The sequence below is a fragment of the Solea solea genome, chromosome 18 (assembly GCF_958295425.1).
Source record: "Solea solea chromosome 18, fSolSol10.1, whole genome shotgun sequence".
NCBI classification, from domain to species: domain Eukaryota; kingdom Metazoa; phylum Chordata; class Actinopteri; order Pleuronectiformes; family Soleidae; genus Solea; species Solea solea.
In genome coordinates this window covers 12438640-12463559 of record NC_081151.1, presented here as the reverse complement: position 1 = coordinate 12463559, position 24920 = coordinate 12438640, and the positions used below count along the sequence as shown (strand labels likewise).

Genomic DNA, 24920 nt, shown 5'->3' with positions numbered 1-24920 from the left:
CAACTACCAGAGACACCCGGAACATCCGGTTTATGGTTACCACGGGAGACGGAGGGAAGCTACAGTTTGGAACGGCGAATTAGAACTGTCCGTCTCCAAAAACCTTTAGTATTATTGGTTATTAACTGAATTCTTCTTAGTGTTACAGTTGTGTTAGTCTGCATTTAATGTTTGCCGCCGGGGTCACGTGTTATCCGTGTCCGCGTTTGGCTCTTCGCTAACCAGCAGAAGCTAATGTTAGCTAACATTTTGTACGCTAGGCTAAAAACTTAGCGTATTAATGTTCAGTGGAGGATAAAGCGGTAGATAATGGATGGATAGTGCCTTTCTGTGTTTGTTAATATGACAGCGCGGTAAGAAATATCACTCAAGTGATAAGTAGACGTTTGTAAAGTTACCACCACCATCATGTTTATTTACCTCAGCAAGAAGGTGAGTGCCTCCTGTGCTCAGCTATCAGCATCACGACCTGTCATTGCGTTTATTGATGTGGTCACAACTTCCTGTGTCTTATAGATTGCTATCCCCAACAATATTCATCTAAAATGTGTCTCATGGAACAAAGATCAAGGCTTCATTGCCTGTGGAGGGGACGATGGTCTTCTAAGAGTACTAAAGCTTGAAACTCAGACAGGTAATATCAGAGGTTAAGCATCTGCTTGCCTCCTAAACACCTACACCTGACCTTCACGTCATATTTCTAACCAAAAACATAATCTATAGAGAATTCCATTTACTTTGCATACCATGTAAACAACTAAATATCAGTGCTTGACATTTAAATTCTCTAAAGATACAGTAGGTATGATTTGTTTTTACATTATTGATCAATATTTTGCGACCAATTAACCTCTGCATGTTTTTGGACTGTGGGAAGAAACCGGCAAAATAATCCTAAAGAATGACATGGGCAGGACCTTGCGTTGTTCGAAGTGTGTCCTTGTTTATTTTCAAACATTTTATATATTCAATTACATTCATCTATGTAAGTTTGGTGTTGTCTTTTTATGTATTGATTAAAAATGATCAGTTTAATTACACTGCAAATAAATTTGGTTATGATGAACAACATCCTGTTCAATCAGCATAAGTTCAAGTTGATTATGTCACTGTCTAAGCTCTTACGAAATACCAATTTGAGTGAAATTGGAGGGCTTATACAGTGTGTAAATAATCTGTCATTTCCTTTTTGCCTCGGTTCAAGTACCCAAGTGTCCAGTCATTGTAAGAAATGCTAGGAAGCAACAAAAACTCTTGAACAATTTCCTCCTTGAGAATTATTTATTGTCAATTATTGCTTCATCTCTTTTTCATCATTTTTTTCAGATGATTCCAAACTGAAAGGTCTTGCTGCACCCAGTAATCTATCAATGAATCAGACTCTAGAGGGACACAGTGGTAAGTTCTCCTCTGTCTTAGGTTGCGACTAACAATAGTTTTCATTATCAATATATCTGGTGATCAGTTTCTCAATTAACTGATTAGGTGTTTGGAACATTGAAAATATAAGAAAATGGTTAAAGCTGTTGATGTGCGATTCCTTAACCTCAAAATGATGACATAATCAATCAAAAATATATATTTTTTATGCCTTCTTTGTTAAAAGTAGCAAAGTCGCATAGTTTTCATCACAAAAAGTTTCTTTATGACTTATTTACTTTCATATTCTTGTTATTTCTTTTAATTATTTGAAGGTATATAGATATGTTTAAAAAGATACATAGAAAAGATATGTGACTGTTATAAATAACTATTGTCAATGAGAAAAATGACTCAAACATTTAACAATCATAAATAATAGTTAGCCCAAAGTCTGTCACTGCCAAACCACAGATTATAATAGCATCCTATATAAATAATTGGTGTCAATGATTGAACCACAGTAGAAAAACCTTTGTGACACTTATTACACTTGCAGGTGCAGTACAGGTGGTAACATGGAACGAACAGTATGAAAAGCTGACGACCAGTGACCAGAATGGACTTATCATTGTATGGATGCTCTACAAAGGTGATTATACTGCTGCAAAACCAAGATCCATTTATATTCATTCAATCTTTTGTTTTTTTCACTAGGATTTCAGATTTAAATTAAAAGCAGTTTTTTTACACGTGGCTTACAAAATCAGACACAACATACAGCTGGACAACCAAAGCAAATGATAGTAACGTCAGAAAATGAATGCAAATAAAGTAGATAAAGCAGTTAGGGGTTCATTTATTGGTTCATTAAAGGAAGTGAAGCTAGCAGCTGCTTTTAAAGTATTAAAAGGGACAATAATTTAAAGTTTAATTTGAAAGTGAAGATAGTTCCAGCACCATAGAACATAGTAGAAAAGGCTTAATCTGCCCATTTTCATTCTGAAAGATGCTACTTTAAACTGAAAGATTGTGGCTGTGTTGCTAGAAAGAAAGCTTAGTATAACCAGTGTTGTAGCCTTTGCAAAGTGAAGGTTTACATCCCACCAAGCTGTATAAAGTACAGTAATGGTCTCTGAAAGCAGACTAGATGATATACTATAGGGTGATATAGGGGGTAAACTATTATCTGTGTTTGTGCCGAAGGTGCATGGTACGAGGAGATGATCAACAACAGGAACAAGTCTGTGGTGAGGAGCATGAGCTGGAACGCAGATGGTCAGAAGATCTGCATTGTGTATGAAGATGGAGCCGTCATTGTTGGATCTGTAGATGGTAAGAAGCGGCACCGTCTGGTTACAAAAATAAATAAACAGCAATAAATCACAGTAGTCTTCAAGACAGATGTAGCTTGAATTCGTCAAGGCTACTTTTGACAGGTACTGCTGGGAAAGTGAGAAACTCAAAAAGGTCTTGTTTTTAATAGGTAATCGGATTTGGGGAAAGGAGCTTAAGGGAAATCAGCTTGCACATGTGGCATGGTCACCGGACAGCAAGATCCTCCTCTTTGGCATGGCTAATGGGGAAGTGCAAATCTATGACAATCAAGGGAACTTCATAGTAAGTGCATGATTTTAAATGAAATGGAAATGTCAGGAAGGGCTGCAACTAATAATTATTTTTCCATACTCGATTAATCTATTGATTATTTTACCGATGAATCAATTAATTGTTTGGTTGGTTACAAAAATTAAACCAAATGTGAAAAAAGAATGATCATTGTTTCTCAGAACTCAAAGTTGTGATGTTTTTAAATGTCTTGTTTTGTCCAAAAATCGAAATGATTTAGCTTTAATGATTTCTTTGTTATATGGAGCAGAAACCAGAAAATGTTTACATTTAAGAAATCAGTTAATCGATTCATAATCGCTGCAGCCCTAAAATATACAGGATCATTTGGATGAATGTGCTGAAACATTTGCAATTTGCTCAAAACACTTTAAAACATATGAAATAACTTGTGGATAACACTTTGCTAAACCTCTTTTTCTATAAAATATTTCTACCTGTATAGGAGAAAGTGAATTAACCTTTAATTGCTTTTATTGGTTTTATAGTAGCATAAGATGGACAATGTGTGTTGTGTTTCAGATGAAAATGACCATAAGCTGCCTCAGTAATGCACTTGGAGCTGTCAGTATAGCAGGTATTCACTGGTATGCAGGCACTGGGGGTTACGTTGAGCCGGACTGTCCATGTCTCGCTATCTGCTTTGACAATGGAAGGTGTCAGATCATGCGCTATGAAAATGATGAAAGTAAGGAATAGATCATTCTTATTGCAGTTATATTACCTCCATGTTACACTTTCAGTTGATTGCCAGGCGTGATAAGCTGTGCCTATGTCTTATTCTGCAGACCCAGTTTGCCTTGACACTCTGATGAATGTGGTCAGTATCCAGTGGAATCATTGTGGCAGTGTTCTGGCAGTGGCTGGTTCTCTTAGAGCCGCAAATACAGAGAAAGAATTTAATGTTGTGCAGTTCTACACACCATTTGGAGAGGTGAGGCTGAAGAATTTGTTCCATAACTTGTTTAGGAAATTATACATATAGTAGTATAGGACCAACCAGAAAAAAATATATCTATAATATACCAGGCTTATAAAGTACATTAAAAAATAAAAAACACAGGCTCTTTTGAGTGTATTTTATAATGACATAATATGCAGCAACTGTTTTTATGACACAAGTTTTCTGAGCAAACTAACTATACATTTTTCCACTAAAAATGCTTTTTGGTGTTTAAACAGCATCTGAGAACTCTCAAAGTTCCTGGGAAGCCGATGACAGGAGTCGCTTGGGAGGGAGGAGGGCTACGCATCGGCTTAGCTGTGGACTCCTACATCTACTTTGCAAATATAAGACCAGATTACAAGGTAAATGCCGACACCTTTGGTTTTCTTTTAACATTTTTGAAACTTACCATTCTTTACAGTCCTCTTGCACAAAACAAAACATGGAACAGTATACAATTTTACACACGCATCTTGATAAAAAGCATTAACAATAACTCAACAGTGGTGAATTTCCATTACTGGGATACTTTTAAGTTAGGAAAACTGTGACTGATAATTACATTTAGACTGCCAACATGCAGTCCCAGTGATTAATATTGAAGTGCATTCATTCCAATCATTCCAGGACCTCATACTCTAAATTACCTTATTTGAAGTTATTGTTTGTCTCTTTTAATTGTTTACAAAAATATTTATCTTACATTTTGTGCAATGCCAAAAAATATATATACTATATACACTATATTTTAATTATTGCATTAATATTGTTAATCTCAATTATTTAAGTTAGGATAATCGTGATGTGAAAAATTTCCCATTCCTAAACAAATCTGGTATGCGTTTAAGGTTTAAATGCTGATTTGCCACAGGATTGCTGTTCTTTGTAAAATACATTTAAAGACAGCCAGCCAAACTAGTGAAAAAGCGTGACTTATAGTCCGGAAAATACGGTAATTAATTTATTGATTAGTTGTTGTGGCCGTATTGGAAATTGCTTGTGCTTTTGGAGTTTAGGGAGTAAATATGTATTGAATTTGATTGTCACCACCTTTTTCATGATTTCTAACAGTGGGGCTACTGTTGCAGCACAGTAGTGTATGCCTACACAAAGCCAGAGCGTCAGGAGTATTGTGTGGTTTTCTGGGACACCAAAAACAACGAGAAGTTTGTCAAATATGTCAAGAGCTTGATGTCCATCACAACCTCAGGGGACTTCTGCATCCTGGCCAGCAAGGCAGATGACACCCAGCCTCAGGTACAAAAAACAAACTTACTAGGTAACAGTGAGAGGGAAGCAAATTCAACTAGACCTTTAATAATCTGTAAAAGTCTCCAGCTTAATTTGATATTCTAGTGATTACACTGGTTGGCCTCAACAAGATCAATACAAACACTTGCTTAATTGATTAGACTTAAAGAAATGCATCAGGGAAGATACAAAGTAGATATAGAGTGAGCTAAGGTTATCTCTCTGTTGTCTTGCCCCTTGTTTTTTCCAAATTGATTGCTACACAGGATGATGCTGAGTTAGAGTCTGGGAATCATGCAAGGGTAATGTATAAATTAAAACTACACTCCCAAAATGAGGACCAGTTTTTTTGATATAGAATGACTTACCTGATAGATAATGTTGCCTTACTGTGTGTTTTCCAGTATGTCCTGATTCTTTGCAACTCCATTGGGACTCCACTGGACTCAAAATACATTGACATTGGTGAGTCAATACAGTAAACAGAGATTACATTGATGAGTGGACGAGGGCACTTGTTCTCAGAGAATGATTTGGAACCTCAGAATCAGAATCACATTTATTGGCCAAGTTTGTGCACACAAACAAGGAATTTGATTTGGTTCCGCTTTTCTCTCTAATACAAACAAATAAATAAATATTTAAACAGAAGAAGGATATTTTTTGGAGCAGAATATATAAATATAAAAATATAAATATAAAATATATATATAAAAAGTATAAGTTATTGAATATATAAGAAGAAGGTCCTTCACAGTTTGTTGAATGTGCATGTTATGTGCAAATGTACATAGTGCAGAGATGTCCATTAATTGTTCATTTGAGAGACAGCCTGGGGGAAGAAGCTGTCTCTGCGGTGGCTTGTTTTTGCAGACAGTGCTCTGAGATGTTAGCTGCCTGTTTCCTTACCCTGGACCTGTACAGGTCTTGGATGGAGGGAAGGTCAGCACCGATGATCTTCTCTGCAGACCTGATTGCAGTCTGGTCCTGTCCTGTTTTGTGGCAAACCACACAGTGATGGAAGTGCACAGGACAGACTGAACAATGGTGGTGTAAAAGACGACCAGCAGCTCCTGTGGCAGGTTGAACTTCCTGAGTTGCCACAGCAAGCACAGTCTCTGCTGGGCCTTCTTTGTGACAGTGTCAGCATGAGGACCACGTCAGATCCCGTGAGAGGGTTGTTCCTTGGAATCTGTGGCGCTCCAACCTACAAATGGTTCAGGGGAAACTTTTTTTGGGGTCCCCAAATAAGAACCTTATCCTTCAGCTGTCTGCATCATTGCTTGTGATTAATTTATCAAACCTATCCGAAATAACAGTAGATGTGATAGTAATGGCAGTAAAAGGGGAGGAAAACATTATATCATGTACAAATTTGCTTTAGTCGTGATTTATTATTATTCCTCATATTAAAAGGCTGGAAACATTGTCCTAGTCAACACATCTTTAAGAATATACTATCTGCTTCAGTGAGGCCTACAAGCTGGGCTTGCAGAAGTCCACTCCATAATATATTTGTTGTGGCACAGCAGTGGCTTGATAAAAGTCCTAATTTACCATGCAACTGTCTCTTCAATATAATGTGAGAATTCACACCCTGTACATACATAGAGGTGAAAGTAGCTTTTGGCCTTCTGCCTCCTGTTGCTCACAGTGACATCTTTCATGGGCCCATTGAATCTTATAGCACACAGACAGTGTGTAAAGAGCATATTTATGTCTCACATATATGCAGAATTCTTTTTCTGCGATAGACATAGTCAAATGTTTGCTGAGGTGCTCACGCCAAGACACTTCAAAGTCTGCAGGTCTGAAAGACTCGGTGGACTGAATGGGTTGATATCCAAATTCAAAAGTTATAAGAAAATGCAGTGTGTGTTCAGGATGTTTTTTTTTTTGGATATTATTTCAAAATGTTCTTCACATTATCTTCATTTGTGTACTTAATTTGTTACTTGTATCTTTGGTCAGATCCATTGTTTGTCACCATGACCAAGACACACGTCATTGCTGCATCCAAAGAGGCTTTTTATCTGTGGCAGTACAGAGTGGCAAAGAAACTCACTGCCCTGGAGATCAACCAAGTGACCCGAACAAAGAAGGAGGGAAGAGAGAGGTAGGTTTACTTTACAGTGGAGCCGCCTCTTTACTTGATGGCAAGAATATTGTATTTAATTAAGCCAGGGACAAGGGAATGGGACCATTGAATGTGGTGATTATCACCAAAATCGACAGTGCAGTTCAGCTTGCAATATTGCGGAATGAACAGTACATCCTTATCTGTGTTTTGTGTTTCCATAGTGGATGGTGATACCTGCGTCAGCTATGTGAATAGAGAAAAAGAATAAAGATCAATCACTGGACTACCCTTTAGGAGACAAACCACTGTGCTTGGTATCCCAACGGAAGTGTGCCAAAAACTGGGATGATACGGATTGATTACTTTGTTACCCTTTTCAATGTTTGACAATGTAAACAAAAATAGTTGCGTCATCTATGGAACTTAATTGAATGGTACTGTTTGGCGAAAAACGGGACTATAGTCAGAGTTGCCTGATCTGTATGCACCACTTACTGGTCATTGAGAAGCAGCATAAAACAGGCAGGGTCACTCCCTGAAAATATGGCTACCAGCATATTTTAATTTTCACCAGCAATAAGACCTATACCTGCTTAAGTCCTAAATCTTAAGAATATGGTTGAGGCCTTATCTTGCTGTTAGCCAGCCTTTTTCAAAATGGACTGTGTCTGACTGACTCATACAGCCACAAAAACATGAACTGTCCCTTTAAGCAGACCGTGGAAAGTTGCAGGGAGGTAAGATAACCACAAGGCTGGATTCTGTGCGTCAGGGGACGAAACCTTGGGAGCTCTGCCTCGCTGTTATAGTGCAAACTGCTGGTACTGACCGTTCCCTGAAAAGGATTCATTCATAAGAATAAAATGCCACTGAGGTGCCAGACAGGCTGGGGGACGAGCCATTGTTCTGCCAGGACTACCCTGGCATAGAAACCACGTCACCTCACTGGAAAGTGCAACTGTCTGTCTATCTGTCTCTTTTTTTTCTCATTGGTTTTCACTTCCTTCCCTTTCAGGGTCTATCACATTGACATCAGTACATCTGGAGTCAGTGACAGTGGTCCAGACTTTGCAAAAGCTTTCACAGTAAGTGACTGAACATTATTGGCATAAGATGGTGAAATTTTATTCACAGTATTTTAAATATAGGAAATAAAGTCTATCTAGCTGAAGCGTTACTTTTAAATGATTAGCCTGTACACATTGAAATAAACTAACTAATGTACATTAGAATCATTATCCTCACAAAGGAATATATTTTAATAGAAAAAGTGTTTAATTAGTTAATATCATGTTTTTCTGGTGATTTCAGGCAACTCGAGATCCCATCTGTTGTATTACAGCAACAGATAAGACCTTAATTGTGGTATGTATATTTCTTATTTCTTTCTCTCTTCTTTTAAATCATGCAAACAGTTAAAATGAAATATGCCATGTTTGCCTGTGTGTGTGTGTGTCTCTGTGCTTACAGGGCCGTGAGTCTGGCGTCATCCACAGATACAGTCTCCCAAAAGTTGACCTTGTGCAGAAATACACTTTGAACAACAGAGCCCACTATCTGTCCATGAACTGCAATTCCAGGTAAACACAACCCAGTTGTCAGCATCTTATTTTCACCGCGTGAGCTCATGTAGATACACTGCCTGGCCAAAAAAAAGGGTCACATCGTTGGACCGCCTTTACCTTTTGATTATGGCACTCATTCACTGTGGCGTTGTTTCCATAAGCTACTGCATGCTATGTCACAAGAATTATTTCCGTCCAGTGTTGCATTCATTTTTCACCAAGATCTTGTATTGATGATGGGAGAGTCGGGCCACTGAGCAAAGCCTTCTCCAGCACATCCCAAAGATTCTCAATGGGGTTAAGGTCTGGACTAGGAATAATCTGGTCATTCATTATATTCAGGTAGTCAGCTGACCTCATTCTTTGGACACATAATGTTGCTGAACCTAGACCTGACCAACTGCAGCAACCCTTCACCTATTTGCTTAGTTAAATCCAGGTGGCGACTTTTTTTTTGGCCAGGCAATATCTATATCCTGACATGACACAAGATATGGTCTTAGGTTTTGAATATCCTCCTGATAGGTTTTAAACATGCTGTGAAACAGTGTTAAGACATACACATAAAACCTGCTGGGTCACAGCCTCAAACAAACCACAGTGTCCTTATAACAGCATTAAAACCCATCGTGTAACATTGTTAAAACACACCAGGATGTCCCCAATATAATTATTATTATTTCTTTAGTCGTCTAGCAATAATCGACATCGCAGGCGTGCTGACTCTGTTGGACCTGGAAGTTCGTTCCTCTGCAGCCGACAGCAGTGGGAACCAGGTGTCTGCAGGAGATCCCTCTAAGTTTGAGCGCAAGGATGTCTGGGACATGAAATGGGCCAATGACAATCCTGATCTTTTTGCCATGATGGAGAAAACTAGGATGTATGTCTTCAGGAACCTAGACCCAGAGGTAGTGCTTGTTCCTTGTTTAAAGGCCAAAACACTGCAAACATCAGATTTACATATGTAACCTGATATACATGGTTGTATTATTACTAAATGCTGTTAAAAGTATTCAATCTCAAAAATACAGGAACCCATCCAAACATCTGGATACATTTGCAACTTTGAAGACCTGGAAATCAAATCTGTCTTGCTTGATGAAATCATGAAGGTAAATTTTAAATTGTCTTTTTACACCAATCAAGATAATAATAAGAATAATAAATAATAAATTATAATAGAACATGTGTGGGGTGAGGCAGGAACACATTTTGGTCTTACTTTAAGACCTCCCCAATAAATAGTAAATCACAATAACAATGCAAAGTAAAATGTCAAAAGTAGCAATAGTAGCAATACACCAGAAGTTCCACTTTGGTGTGGTAAATGAGGCACTCTAGAATGTGATAGTTACACTGATTTCTAAAACACAGCCAGTCATACTGTAAATTCAACAGTTGTATAATTGTAGCTGACTTTGTTTGCCTGTTACAAACATGTAACAAATGATCATAAAATGACTTTGTTGTGGTATTACAGGACCCTGAGAGACCTAACAAAGACAACCTCATCAACTTTGAAATCCGGTCCTTGAGAGACAGTCGCGCACTGATTGAAAAGGTTGGGATTGAAGAAGCCTCTCAGTTTATTGAAGACAATCCTCACCCAAGACTCTGGTAAATGCAAAATGGGGACCTTAACGTTTGATTTGATTTTCAACTTTATCAGTTGAAAGTGTCTTTTGTGTTTTGGCAATGTCTTGTGTGAGTGATCAGGCAGTGATGTGTATTCACGTGTCCGTTTTGTCCTCCCACATTTCAGTCAATGAGGGCAGGCTAAATAGCATGCACTTGTTATTGTATGATGCAACAAAGTTTAACAACTGAAGTCATAAATGTTGATAAACAGTAGAAACACAGTTTCAACAAATTATTTTTATGTAGACTACATTAGTTTTAGTGTTCCTACATAGTGAGTGTAATTTACCACCTGTTTTCGATTCACAGTTGTTTCGGTGAACATAAAATCTCAGACAGAATAAGCAGATGTTGACATTTTTATGAATTCGGCATTGTTAAAATAGCAAAGCTGCATGTGTGATTCTTTAAAGCATTATCTTACAGTTTGGACAGCCTTGCAATGAGTTCAGGTCAAGTTAGCAGAAATATAGAGCTTAGTTTTTCATCTGAGCTTATGTGCTCACGTATTTGATATATCATGTATAAAATATTGATGGCGAGTCCTTTGAAGCTGCAGTGCGATTCCTGTTGCTCGTGTGTGTTCTGATGGTGGTGTGTCAGTTTTTACAGGATCCCTCCAAATTGGCCCTTTCTGTTCTCTCTCTGTCCGTACACTCATCTCGTTGACTCACAGAGTTACAAGGTTACCCCACATGCATTCAATATGTACAGTGACAGTTATTTGGTCAAGACCACTTAGAATATGATTCACAGTTTCAAATAAAAGTCTTTAACTTTCCACACAGTTTAACTAATTTAGCTGTATTCTACTTAAGGACTATGAGGACTTGCACATTCATTTACGCAATTGTTTTAGTGATAATAACTAATTTCGAACTTTTCCCTCCCTGATATAAATCACAGGCGTCTTTTGGCTGAAGCAGCTCTGCAGAAGCTTGATTTGAAGACAGCGGAGCAGGCGTTCGTCCGCTGTAAAGACTACCAGGGCATTGAGTTTGTCAAGCGCCTGGGCAACCTGCAGAGCGAGCCCATGAAGCAGGCAGAGGTGGCAGCTTACTTCAGCAGATTTGAGGAAGCCGAGCGGATGTACCTGGATATGGATCGCAGGTATATTAATCGTCATTGACTGGGCATAGTGGCAGAATCTGCCCTTCCACCATCAGACTCATGTTATTATTATTTTTATATATTTTTTTCATTGCGTTTATCACTTTTAAAGGTTCAACAGATAATTCAGTTTTTTGGAATTGTGCTTCTATGAGGCAACTGTCAACATCAGGAAACAACACTGTTATTTGCACTTACTGAAAACATGCAGTATCTGCCAGTGGAGACAAGTGGAACCCATTTTTTCTGAAAGTGTATGATATCTAGACAATATGTTTGCTGCTTTATATCTCAATTAGACAGTGTATTCAAACACTCACTCTACTGCACCAAAGTGAAGAAAATTATAATTTCTTCCTCACAGTTTTTATGTATTATGGAATGGTGAACATTTGACATGTTTTTTCTCTGTAGGGACCTTGCCATCAGCCTCAGGATCAAGCTGGGAGACTGGTTCAGGGTTCTTCAGCTTCTTAAGACCGGGTCTGGGGACAGTGATGATGCGCTGTTGGAACAGGCGTATAATGCAATAGGAGACTACTTTGCTGACAGACAGAAGTGGTACTGGGAATTTTTATTATACTATATGATATATAATAACTAACTATATAACTATAACTATAACTATAATAGCAGTGAAATTCTTGGTAAATACATTATAAATGAGACCAACACAAAATGCATTTAGCCATGGTTAATATGATATCTGATTGTTTATATGAGCATTATGCACATTCATTTTTACTTATACCTTGCACAAGTGACTGGTGCACATGCTTGCAACAAGGTACAATGTGTAAAATATAGGGACAAATATTGGTAAGTTTGCATGTTGCAGATTATCCCTCACCTCACCCTTCCCTTCCAAGTGTACTGAAAAACCTAAAACTCTAGCCTTCAGTTAGTGTCAAAAATCTGTTGAAAATAGACTCTGGCTTCTGATATAAATATAAAGAACCCATTATGGTGTAATGGGAAACTGCAATTCATCTCAGTCTTCAATTACTGTGAATTGAAAATGATACACTGGAGCTTTTAGTATTTCATCCCAGTACAGTGGACATGCATGTTGCACTCAGAATTACATTTTAGTCTTAACTTGAGCTTTTGTGTTTCAGTAACAAAGCAGGGGATGGTTCATGTCCATCCTCATGCTCGCTTATGTCACAGGTGCTAGTTTGGCTAACTTAAACTGCAGTCCACTCTTTAGCTGTGCTAGAGCCAAGGAACCATTTATTGGGAATTATGGATAGTGACTGTGGTGGAAACTGAACATGCTCCCTCATGTGGTTAGGAGTTGTACTACAGATGTAGGCTAAGCAACAGATGAACAGAAAAAAATCCTTAAAAGCAGATTATCAGTCATTTTTCAGCCAAATGTTACCAGTTATCAGCTCTGGTGTTGTGACTATTGATCATGATCAAATGAAAATACTGATTAATTTTTCTGCATCCAGGGTCAATGCGGTGCAGTACTACCTTCAGGGCCGTAATCAAGAGAGGCTGGCAGAATGCTACTACATGTTAGAGGACTACGATGGCCTGGAGAGGTTGACCACTGTGCTGCCAGAGAATCACAAACTTCTACCAGTGAGCCAATAATGTCTAATTTTTACATGTTTTCATTGGGGTGATCATTTTTTATTTATTAATTTAAAAATATGCTTTAATATACTTTACATTTTTTAATCAAACTTTAAAATAAATCACATTGATTGTATGCATGCAAGCTAGACTGTACTTTCTATTCAGTACTACTGTACTAATCCATACTTTCACAATAATGAACATTTACCAGGATCAGCTTATTGTGAGTGCATTTTATAGCATTGTGTGTTGTCTCATTGCCATGGGATTCAAGTGACTACAAAACCTGCCTGCGATGACATCCCACAATACTGAATAAAGTACAGTGGGGACCATGTTTGCACAAGGTGGCTGGAGAGGTGGTGACTAACTAGAATATCTCGTCTGTTGTAGGAGATTGGACAAATGTTTGCCACTGTGGGTATGTGTGAACAAGCTGTGAACGCTTACCTTAAGTGCAACCAGCCCAAGGCTGCCATTGACGCATGTGTCCATCTGAACCAGGTGAGAGAGAGAGAGAGAAAGAGAGAGTGGGAGGGAGTGAACTAATGGCGCCGGATTTTCTGTGTGAAACTCTAAATACATAAGACAGATCCTCCTCTTCTGATTCAGCACACAACTTTTACAGTTTTGGATTACAGCAGTCACTGTGGCACCTGCTGTCCTCCCACTCTTGTCCTCATCCTGAGTGATATTTGGCTTGGGTGTGTGAATGCTGCTCACAAACTTTTACAGGCTTTTGGCATTTGGCTCCATCAACACATGCACACGTGCGCACACATACACACACACACATACACACAAACGTACATAGGGTGGGAAATTATAGCATCATGTGTTTGACATGAGTATAGTTCTTGTAAGCTGCAATTTTAAAGCATTTCACTTCATCAAATAGAAACCATTAGCAGTCTCTCTTTTAGGCAGGTTCTCCTGCTGTGTTAATGCTCTGTTACTGACAATAAAATCAATGGGTTGTCTCATAAATACTTACACTTGATCTTGCTTTTGTCACAGATGGTTTTAAAAATACAGTGTATTTACTGTGTGTGTCTTTATATGATTGTGATGTCAAATTTAGACTCAAAACTATTGTTATGATGACATTTTTGCCAGTCCTCACTGCTCTATAGGGTTTTCTAAGAGTTAAGAGTAAGTTTAAAATGATATTTCAGATGTTTTGAGGTGAAGTATTGCCAAAAATGCTGATTTTCTTTTGGGACTTTGGTGTCAGAGAGTGAGCAAAGTGACATAAACTTTCATTTACAGTCAGAAAAGGCCGTCTTATGGCGAGATAAAGCAGCTAACATATTCTGAAGATATTGCAGATGTCATTTTAATTTGATTAGTCTATTGTTAATTGGTTAAAATATTTTGTTCCTGATATGGTAGCTGTATTTTTAGTGAAGGCAGGTGTACGTAATGTTATGATTATGTTGACGACTAAATATTGTCATTTTCCTTTAGTGGAACAAAGCTGTGGAACTGGCCAGGACACACAACATGAAGGAGATAAAGTCTCTTCTGTCTAAATATGCCTCACATCTCCTGGAGAAGAATAAAACATTAGACGCAGTGGAGCTGTACCGCAAAGCCCACCATTTTCTGGATGCAGCCAAACTCATGTTCAAGGTGTGTTTGTTTTTTATGCAGCTTGGTGTTTGATATGAGATTGATATGGCTTCTGCATTCTGCAAGCCCTTTTCCAAAACCAGAGACCACACAGCCATTGTTATGTATGTTGTGCAGACAGAACTGTACTGAACAATAGAGTCAGAGCTCACTCTGCTGGTCAAATGATGTACTGACACCATTTAGAATTTAACCACAGCATCCTTATCTGCATTATTATCTGTAAAATAGTGATTTGTAATAGGCCAGTGTATTTTTATCAACACTAATAATTTGAATAAGGGTGAATCTCTTTCTCTTTGCAGATATGGAACAACAAAAAGGCATTTGCAAATGTGATAGTGGAAGAATTATTCTCTAAGAAGCATGCCCTTCTGCTTGTCTGTGGGTTGTGTTAACAGATAGCACATGAGGAGTCGAAGAAAAGGACCAGACCTCTGCGCGTGAAGAAGCTCTATGTGCTGGCAGCACGTCTGGTAGAAGATTATCATGAGCAGGTGAAGACGTCACAGCAGAGCAAAACCAAAGGGAAGAAGTCTGAGGTAAATGAACATTTTTAAAAGTACAATTTCAACATTTTGTCATAAGAGGTTAATTTAATCGTGTTGATGCTTAAATGATTGACATGTTTCCCATTTATTTGTTATAACTAGGCAAAATTTGCACTTGCTGGGCTGCTTGAGGAGGATGCTACCTCCTCAGACAATCGCATTGTGGACAACGCATGGCGTGGAGCTGAAGCTTATCACTTCTTTCTGCTTGCACAAAGGCAACTCTATGGCGGCTACATGGAGAATGCCATGCGCACAGGTACCTAATCACACAGAACACGTCCTGAATGCATCTTTAGATCCAATCACAATAACCATATTCAGAGGTGATTTGGTGACACATCACATCAGAAGCATTAAAACCCACTTCTTCAGCTGATGTCCTCTGACTTGCTGAAGTTTCACTGTACTTTTTCTCTTCTTGGGGCCTGTATGTTGACTTATTTCTAGTCACTGCCACAATATTAAAACTGATCAACTGACAATTTCTTTTTACTAATGGTAACAATCTAATTTAACAATTCATTAAGTGAAGGCCTCGGTCTTGCTGTAAATAAATGCCTTGATATAATGTAAGTTGTGATTTGGCGCCATAAAGCATTAACATTAATTAAAAAAAATATATATATATATTAGACCCTAGATATGAACCCTAACCCTAGACACAAAAACTACTGTGGAAGGTATCATTTTTATATAATTGCTAGTAGAATGTTAATTTTGTCTTTTATTGTTGAGGAACACGTGAAAAATAACCAAGATGCCAAAACTCAAAATTAGACTCGTCAGCTCGTCAGGGTAAAGGGAAGCAACATCATAACAAGATGGTTAGGCAGGGCAATATATCTATATTATATCTATATCGTGACATGAGACAAGATATGATTTGTTGAATAAATTAGTATAAATGAAATATTATATATATATATATGTTAATAACAAAATACATCCAATCTAAATAATATTTTTTTTAAAGCGTCTCTTAATAACACTAATTATTTGTGCTATAGCAGAATTTGACCACTTTTATAGGTAATTTCATTGTTTCTAACGCACGTAAATATCCTTCATTTAACATTGAAAGGTCAAAGAAATAAATCATGTGTTGTCTGTAGAAACTGCATTTTAAGATCATGTAATACAGATGATAAACATGATAACAGGATATTTTATTTTAGATTGCATTTACAGTGTATTGTCCTTTGAGAAGCACATATCGGGATATAGCCTAAAAATATCCAGATATTATTTATAAGCCATATCGCCCAGCCTTAACTTTAAGCTTGACAGAAATATTGATTTGATTTATATTGTGATATATATACTGTATATATATATATATATCCATATCAAATAATAATTAAAAATAATAAGATGCCAAAAAAAAAATTCACAGTATAATATAGTGTGTTACTATTAACTTGTGTGTCTCCATTAAAGCCATGCACCTGCGTGAGTATGAGGACATCATCCCAGCAGTGGAGATCTACTCTCTGCTCGCCATTTGCTCCGCAGCAAACCGAGCATTCGGCACATGCTCACAGGCTTTTATCAAACTGGAATCTCTGGACAGACTAGAGCCTGAGCAGCGGCAGGCGTACGAGGATCTGGCCCTGGAGATCTTCACCAAGCACAGCCCAAAGGACAGTCGCATCGTGGAGAGGGAAGGATCTTCAGAGGGGTGAGGACTCGGCTGATGAGATCAGAGCAGAGCTGTCACAGCTACGAAATAGCAAAATCACCCTTTAAAGCTTTTGATGAATGTTCTCTGACCAAGAAAACTCAAGTTAGTTTACTAGTAGCAAGCAGCAGTCTACAAGCAGCTTTAATTGAATTAAAGCTGCTTGTCTATTCCCTGTTCTACGCTTGTGTGAAGTGTGACTAGGTTCAGGGATTTTAAATAAAACAATGTTATTTTACAGTTTTAGTAGTTATTCTTATATAATAAATACCTTTTTATGTTCTTTTGATTGACATAGCATTAATTCTTATCAAGTGAAATACCTGTTTTTATTTTACATTGTCTTAGTACTGTAGTACACGTTGTTATGTTTGTCTTTGGTTACAGTCGTGTAACTGAGCGGCTACAGTGCAGCTAAAAACAAAAGAGACATGGAGGATCATTGCATGAACCAGCTGACCAGACTTTATTTTCTTCATACACAACAGTCACTCAGCCAATCTTGCATAGCAACACTTCTCTCTCAACCTGGCTTTCAAAATAAGAGCTACTCTCTTTTTTTCACTACTTTTGACAAAATAAATAGCTTACAGAAGTTATTCTTATAAAAATTAAAAACTGGTTTTAATCCAATACAATTAACAGGAAGTAGTCACACTTCGTACATGTGCGGAACAAATTTGATTTCCGGTACAAATCGGGTAGTGACACTGCTGTCAGTGTTTGACTAACGTCCTGTTAGTAGCTGCATGTTCGTCACCTTATGACTATATTTGTGAGGGGGCAACACAAGCAGATTATGCAAATTCATGGCATTCACAGGGATATATGAGTCACTTTTATCACTTTTATCACAGCTCACCCTCCTTTTTAACCCTTCACACCTTTTCTGCTGCCATACTATATGTTCGTATAATCAGTTAGTAATAATTTTTTTCCTCCTTTCAGGCCTGAAGGAAAGTTACCCACGTGCATCGTGACAGGTCTGCTGATCCAGGAGTACCAGTTCTGGATGTGCAGTGTGTGTAAACACTGCGCCATAGAGCAGGAGATAAGCAAATACAACTGCTGCCCACTGTGCCACAGTCCAATAGTGTGAAGCACAATGCCTTATTGTTCCATCAAATGACTTCATTCCAGACAAGAAAAAACACATTTCAAAGATTTTTTTTATGTTCTTTTCCTCACATTTGTTTGTGATTTTGATGGAACATATGAACAAAAACATTATTTGTTGTGGTTATTTCTTGAATAGGCAGCCATGAAACAAGCACGTAGGCAGTCAGAAGAGTAGACTATGTCATACACAAAGCTTTGGCTTGTATTATATGGCATGTTTTTTATGACACTTAGAAGTTAGATGCTATGTAGTGATGAGTTTTCATGTTGCAATTAAATTAATACTTTTTTTAAACAAACATGATGGTACAACATGGTGGACTCACTGAAGAATAGGACAACCTTCAGTGTAATATAAATGTCTCATTGTAAGATAATGAAATCAGTTCTCAATTGTTATACATATTTGCTCAAAGTGTCCCGTTAAGGTACATTAGAACAGGAATTAATCATAAATGAAGTATGGAAAATTGAATGACAACATTTTTTCCTTGAATGACGGCACTAAAATGAACAAAAAATCATGATTTTTAAATATTGTATTTAATTACTTCCACCATTAAAGTCTACACTCTGGCCCTTAATATTTTCATAAAATACAAGTATAAATGTATAATCTGTACATGTTTTGTTAGCTATTTTTATAACAAAAAGTCCTTGACTGAATAAACATGTATGTCCAAAACTGCATTTTGATAGTAAATATGTGGTCGTCTTCTTTTACCAGCTCATCAAGTCCATTTTCAAAACCTGGAACTGGAGTGAGAGTGTCTGAGAAAACTCTTTTAAAGGGTGTCCAGAGATTTGCCTTTATATGTATATATATATACATACAGACAGCCCCCAAGTGTAGTGTGTTTACATACTCTTATCTGCTCATCTGTCTCTGATACAGTCTTCTGCTATCTGATGTCAGTAAAGACAACAGAACATGCTGTGCAGCTGAATAATAAATGCTCTTCCTTCATTTGTCTCCTCTTACTCAGTCTTGTTTAATGTATATTGAGGCTGTTGTTTTTTTCTTGATATTTCAGATGAAGTGATCATATACAATAGCTGATGTTTCTCCATTCCCCAGGACTGTGTGTATACTATATGGTTTCAATTATTAATTATATTATCATTTCACTCCAGTTCCTTCAGTCCGCAATGTCACGATCAGGAGTTACATGTTATGTATTAATATAGCACTTTTCTATTGATGGCCACTCAAAACGGTTACAGTTTTGCCATTCACCCATTCACACAGATTATCTATGTGCATTTTCTATCAGTCATCAGCACGTAGACCGAGTTCTAGTTCTAGTCCGAGTCGCGATGTTAGTTTAAAAACACCTTTTATTATTCAGAAGAAATCTACCTGCTGTGAAATGCCAGTTGTTGAATAGTGCAGGTTTATTAACACCACTTTATTTTATATATAATGTTATATAATATATATAATAATATATAATATGATATATTCTCAGATTCTCACTGCTCTTCACTGTCTTTTGATGCACTAGAAACCACACGGGAAAGAAGTTATTGTATGACTTTTCTGCATTTATATTGTGATGCAGTGTGTTCATATATTTGCATTATGTAAAATAAAAAACAAATTGTCCACGTGTGAGTGCAGATCATTTGAAGTGTGGCTATGCTGACGTATAGCGCTGACTGAGCTGTGTAATAACCAGCATAAAACACAAGACAGCGGGAAAAAACATTTTTGACACTTAAAAAAGGGCTCACCCAATAAAATCTACATCTATATGATGTCTTTATTCCCCATGCAGCCGTGCAGTGATGAGGTGAGGTGAGCCGGGACCATGGTGGAAAAGGGCCATATGTGTCAGTGCCTCATATAACCACACTTCACTAAAAAGCTGAACTGCACCTTAGTGTTAAACACAAAAATCCAAGGTTTCTGCTTTGATATTCACATTTATAGGACAATTTAGGCAAAAAACTAAACAGACTACGATTCAGAACTTAAAAGCATAGATTAAGCAATCAAAATGTATCTTTTTGTTTTAAAAATAAAGGAAAAAGTGCATTAACAATGAAAACAGTCCAGGAGATATAATCATACGAACACTCAAACACTGCTCCACTGCAGCCTGTTTGTCACAGGAGTAACGGATGCATAGTCCTGTCCCTCCCTGCTGCTGCTGCTGCTCAGACTCAGACTCTGGGACACCACACCACTGCACGCTGCTGTTGGCAGAGGGAAGCATCTCCACATGGCCAGGTGAGCTGCTTTTTCCTGACATGTCTGTACACAAAATGCTATTCTTTAGTCTTATATTGTTACACTTTCTTATACTGTTTCCTTAAGCTTGTGTGTCCGTTTTAAATTGTTCACTGTGTTTAGAAACTGGAGCAAGTTCCACGGCTGTAGAAATGTGTCAAATCCAACCTGACCGTGTTATACTCTGCAATTTGAAACTCGACAGTCTCCTTTTTTACAGAATGTAACACAATACAAGTAAACACTTCAACAAACAGGAGACACAGCAGCAGGTACATGAGAGTTGTTTGTACCAAGTCATTATTTACATGCTGCACCAGTTGTCCTCGCTCCAATACACATATGATACATTATAATGTTAAACTTTTAATAGTTTTTATGAGCTGAAACAATACATAAGCCTGTATCTGCTGCATTTCTCAATATAAAATTAATCTTAAAAGAAATAGCAGAGATTATGCCATAGATAGTGTGTAACATAAAACGTGGACACAAAGAGGAATTGTAACATTTTTACATAATAAAAATAATTTCATTTAATTGATTGTTTCTGTCTAAAACAATAATGAAAGACTACGTCATGAACTTCATCTAATTTAACAATAACAAATAAGATTATGCTTAATTGCTAAATTCATTTGGATATTGATAAGATACCAGTTAATGACAATACCGGACCTGGTAACTGAAGACTCTGCCTCCTATTCTACTCATACAGACTCTGGAAACCACAACTAAGCCTGCATTTTGTGAGATGTGATCTGTTGGGCTGATAAGGTTCAACTAGCTTAAGTTCTTTGTACGTGAGGAGGATTTTAAATTCCTTTCTGGACTGTACAGGGAAGCAGAGGAGAGAAGCAAACACTGGAGTGATATCCTGTCAGAACTATGCACTCACTGGTCACTTTATTAGGTACACTGTGGTCTTCTGCTACTGTCTGCTACAAGGTTCCAAGTGCATTCAGGAGATGGTCTTCCTTATAGGGCTGAGGGGGAAAAATATCACTATATACTTTTTTGCATGATTCGATATTGATATACAGCATATCACAAAATAAATAAATATGTATGTATATAAATATCAAAACGGATTTTCTGATATACAATGTACAACAAGTAAGTAAGTGACAAGTAAGGATTGAGCCATGGTGGCTCAGTGGTAGGTTGTGAGTTAAATTCCTGGCTGTGCTAGTCTATGTTTTCTTGAGCAAGACACTTAATCCCATGTTGCACTGTGTGAATGGCAAAACTATAATGTAAAGCAGCTCATCACCACGGGAAAAGCTCTATATAAATACAGACCATTACCAACTCTTCTTCTGATTTTATTTGGTAGTAACGAGTGACAAAGATAATTAGGTGAAATGTAATGGAGTAAAAGTAAAAGTTGCTAGAAATATAAATAAAGTAACATACACGTATACATACATTTTGTACTTAAGTACAGTAACAACGTATTTGTACTTTGTTACATTACAACACTGCTATTTGTCAAAAAGTCTGGTCAGTCTCCTCTGACCTGATGCTGAGTATCTACAGTGCAGGTGTACCTAATAAAGTGGCTGGTGAATGTATTTGCATATTTATTATTTGTCTTGTGAGGAAAAAAAATGCATTGAGTCATTGTAGAATGTTCTATTACAGACCGTAACAGAAACCTAAATGATACTTGATACTGGATGGCTGTGATGTGATGCTTCTCACTGTGCTCAAATGACATACAGTGCAAGAACAAAAGTGAGGTGTCCTTATACTGGTGTGTCTCTGTGCAGGCAACAAAACCTCTGAGATTTGTCCAGCTGCAGGGATAAGAGAGCTGCATCGAACAGTAGCTCCACCATGGTGCATGGACAGATCTTTGACCAGCACAGCCCTGACAACTGCTTTATTAACGTCAACGTCGGCGGTTTCAAACAACGTATGGAGCACACGGTTCTGCAGCGCTTCCCGCAGACGCGACTGGGACGTCTCCTGTGCTGCAGCTCCAAAGAGGCCATCCTGGAGCTCTGCGACGACTTCAGTCCCTCTGAAATGGAGTACTACTTTGATCGCAGTCCTCGTTTTTTTCTGCTACGTTCTTAACTTTTACTTCACAGGTAAAATTCACCTGGTGGACGGATTGTGTGTCATGTCATTTTGCCAAGAGATTGAGTACTGGGGCATTAAGGAGCGTCATCTGGACTTCTGCTGCAGCAACAAATTCCATGAACTGATGCATTGTGCTGGGGATAAGTGCTGGGATCAGCAGAGCGATGACGAGCAGCTCGACAGCTCGAGCACTTCCATCGAGGACGTGTCAGTCATGGCGGAGAGCATAGAAATGTTTGAAGGCACCTGGTGTGCAGACGTCCGCAAGCAAATCTGGATCCGCCTTGAGAACCCAGGTCACTCCACTTCAGCCAAAGCGATGGCCATAACCTCACTCAGTGTAGTTTTGATCTCCATCGCAGCCATGTGCGTTCACAGCATGCCAGACTTCCATAAGGTGGACATCAATGACAAAGACGTGGAGAACCCGGTGCTGACTTTCTTTGAGAACCTCTGCGTCCTGTTCTTCACCGCGGAGTTCATTCTTCGCTTGGCTGTTGCACCGTCAGCAAGGAAGTTCCTGTGCAGTCCTCTCAATATTATTGACCTCATGTCAGTCACGCCTTTCTATGTCACTGTAGTCTGTGACCTACTGGATGACGGTGACAGCACAGAGCTGGAGAAGGTTGGCAAAGTGGTGCAGATCTTGAGGTTGATGCGAGTGTTCCGCATCCTAAAACTGGCTCGCCACTCAACTGGCCTTCGCTCTCTTGGGGCCACACTGCGACACAGCTCCAGTGATGTTGGGCAGCTGGTGCTTTTTTTGTCTGTGGGCATTTCCGTGTTCTCTACTCTCATTTACTCTGTTGAGAGAGAGTCTGAAGAGTCCCAGCTGCAGACGGTCCCTATTTGCTGGTGGTGGGCCACCATCAGCATGACCACAGTGGGCTACGGAGACACCTTCCCCGTTACGGCCGCTGGGAGAGTGATAGGAGCACTGTGCATCATCTGCGGCCTGCTGATTGTAGCTCTGCCCATTACTAATATTTTCAACAAGTTCTCCAAGTTCTACCAGAAGCAAAAGCAAAGTGACAAATGAACCCTCTGGAAAAGTGACAAATGAAAAAATGCCTGACAGCAAACCCCATAAAATCACTCTTAAAGGGATAGTTTTGGGTTTTTTTTGAAGCATGATTGTATAAGGTTTCCATACGTAGTCAACACCTTATACTGTGTTTCCATCATGGTACAGTTCAATTTGGAATGGTGAAGTCCTGGATCAGGCTTGCATTTCGACTGAGAATAGTACCTTTACCGCGTAGCATGACATTTTTTCTGTCGCCCAATCAGCTGACTGTCATGGGTGGTGCAGGTCTAACATACTGTACTATTTCACTCTGGTGCATCAAGGGAAGGGTACCAAAGAACGCAACGGTTGGGGCCATTTATTGCAAAAAAAATCAAAGTTTGGACTGAATCAAACTGTTAGACTCGGTGGAAACATGGCTTTGCATATATCCCTGTGCTGAAAAGCAGGCACAGAGCTGCAGAGCTGCAAGTGGTGATACGAGGAAACACAGATTTTAGCCTCTTTAGCCACAAAGAATGAATGAAACCTTATGAAATCTACGTCAGCTTACACCTATGATATGTAAAAGTGTCTGTTACTTAACATTTCACAAACACAAAGTAATTAACATCTACTTATTGTCTAACCAATGATTCTGTACTTTGACTTAATTTAAGACAGATGGGGGAAATAAAAGTAGTTCACTGAATTAGCAGAAAGTGCTGTGATGTTTCTTTCGCCAAAGTTTACACGGTAAAATGACATACAATACAGTCATTATCGTATTTAAAATAAGTTTTAAAAGCTTCATAGTTATGACATGCTGTTCTGTAGTCACGCTTGTCCTTGTCCTGCACAATGTTGTCAGTATTCCTACCACGGTGGCGCAGTCCTCATGAGCTATTGATCCATGACAAGCTGCTCTTGTACGTCTTTGCAGTGTTTTTTTTTAAAGGCATTCAATCAAGTCTGTCGCTCTGCTCGCCGGGTCATCAGTGTAATGAGTGTGTAATCGATGTGCCTGTTTCAACAACAGTTAAAGTCAATACAAATACTCACAAGATGCTGAATTCACAGTTTATCCGGTGGTTAAGATTGATCTGATCAATAAAACACGTGACAATGAGTTTATTTTGTCTGGGTTTTGTATGTCGGTTGAACTGAGGTTCAGGTGTTTTAAAACGTATATTTTACAAAAAAGTAAATGTAAAATTGACAGTGTTGATATCTATTAGGGTGTTTTTCTGTCATCGACACAAATAGTTTATAGATTTCAGTGTTTTGGTTGATATACGTTACCATGTTGTTATAATAAAATAGCATTTTCCTCTTTAAGAATTTACTGTCATTTACCATCGTGCTTTGACAGTATATAAACGTGCCTGTTGGACACAAGGAAAACCAACCTAAAAAGTCACTTTGTAAAATCTACACTCTCATTT

At 38.2% G+C, this 24920-nt stretch overlaps 2 protein-coding genes across 3 annotated transcripts; both read left to right on the top strand.

The window, feature by feature from the left end:
- The first annotated feature begins 31 nt into the window (after positions 1-31).
- On the top strand, positions 32-19115 carry wdr35 (WD repeat domain 35). Of its 2 annotated transcripts, XM_058615862.1 has the most exons (28): positions 32-432; positions 517-634; positions 1327-1398; positions 1919-2011; positions 2566-2694; positions 2846-2979; positions 3511-3676; positions 3777-3922; positions 4171-4296; positions 5006-5191; positions 5452-5487; positions 5590-5650; positions 7157-7301; positions 8281-8350; positions 8577-8630; positions 8736-8845; positions 9519-9738; positions 9862-9942; positions 10311-10447; positions 11375-11578; positions 11993-12139; positions 13036-13168; positions 13559-13669; positions 14633-14797; positions 15199-15339; positions 15451-15607; positions 16789-17029; positions 17978-19115. In XM_058615862.1, the coding sequence occupies exons 1-28, from the start codon at positions 409-411 to the stop codon at positions 18126-18128; spliced, it is 3558 nt and encodes a 1185-aa protein (XP_058471845.1). In that variant the 5' UTR covers positions 32-408; the 3' UTR covers positions 18129-19115. The 2 variants fall into 2 exon arrangements, with proteins under 2 accessions (XP_058471845.1, XP_058471846.1); XM_058615863.1 differs by lacking the exon at positions 5452-5487.
- Positions 19116-20322: 1207 nt separating this feature from the next.
- LOC131445007 (potassium voltage-gated channel subfamily S member 3-like) lies at positions 20323-24321 on the top strand. Its single transcript, XM_058615767.1, is given in 3 exon segments — positions 20323-20381; positions 22154-22438; positions 22440-24321. Coding segments are annotated over 2 exon segments (1287 nt in total). The 5' UTR covers positions 20323-20381; positions 22154-22220; the 3' UTR covers positions 23509-24321.
- The last annotated feature ends 599 nt before the right edge of the window (positions 24322-24920 follow it).

What these genes read in the sequence shown, in the direction of transcription:
- wdr35 (XM_058615862.1), top strand. Translation starts at nt 409, where the DNA reads ATGTTTATTTACCTCAGCAAGAAG. An exon ending in CTCAAAATACATTGACATTG is followed by an intron (nt 5,651 to 7,156) that starts GTGAGTCAATAC and finishes ATCTTTGGTCAG; the next exon opens with ATCCATTGTTTGTCACCATG. An exon ending in AATCCTCACCCAAGACTCTG is followed by an intron (nt 10,448 to 11,374) that starts GTAAATGCAAAA and finishes TATAAATCACAG; the next exon opens with GCGTCTTTTGGCTGAAGCAG.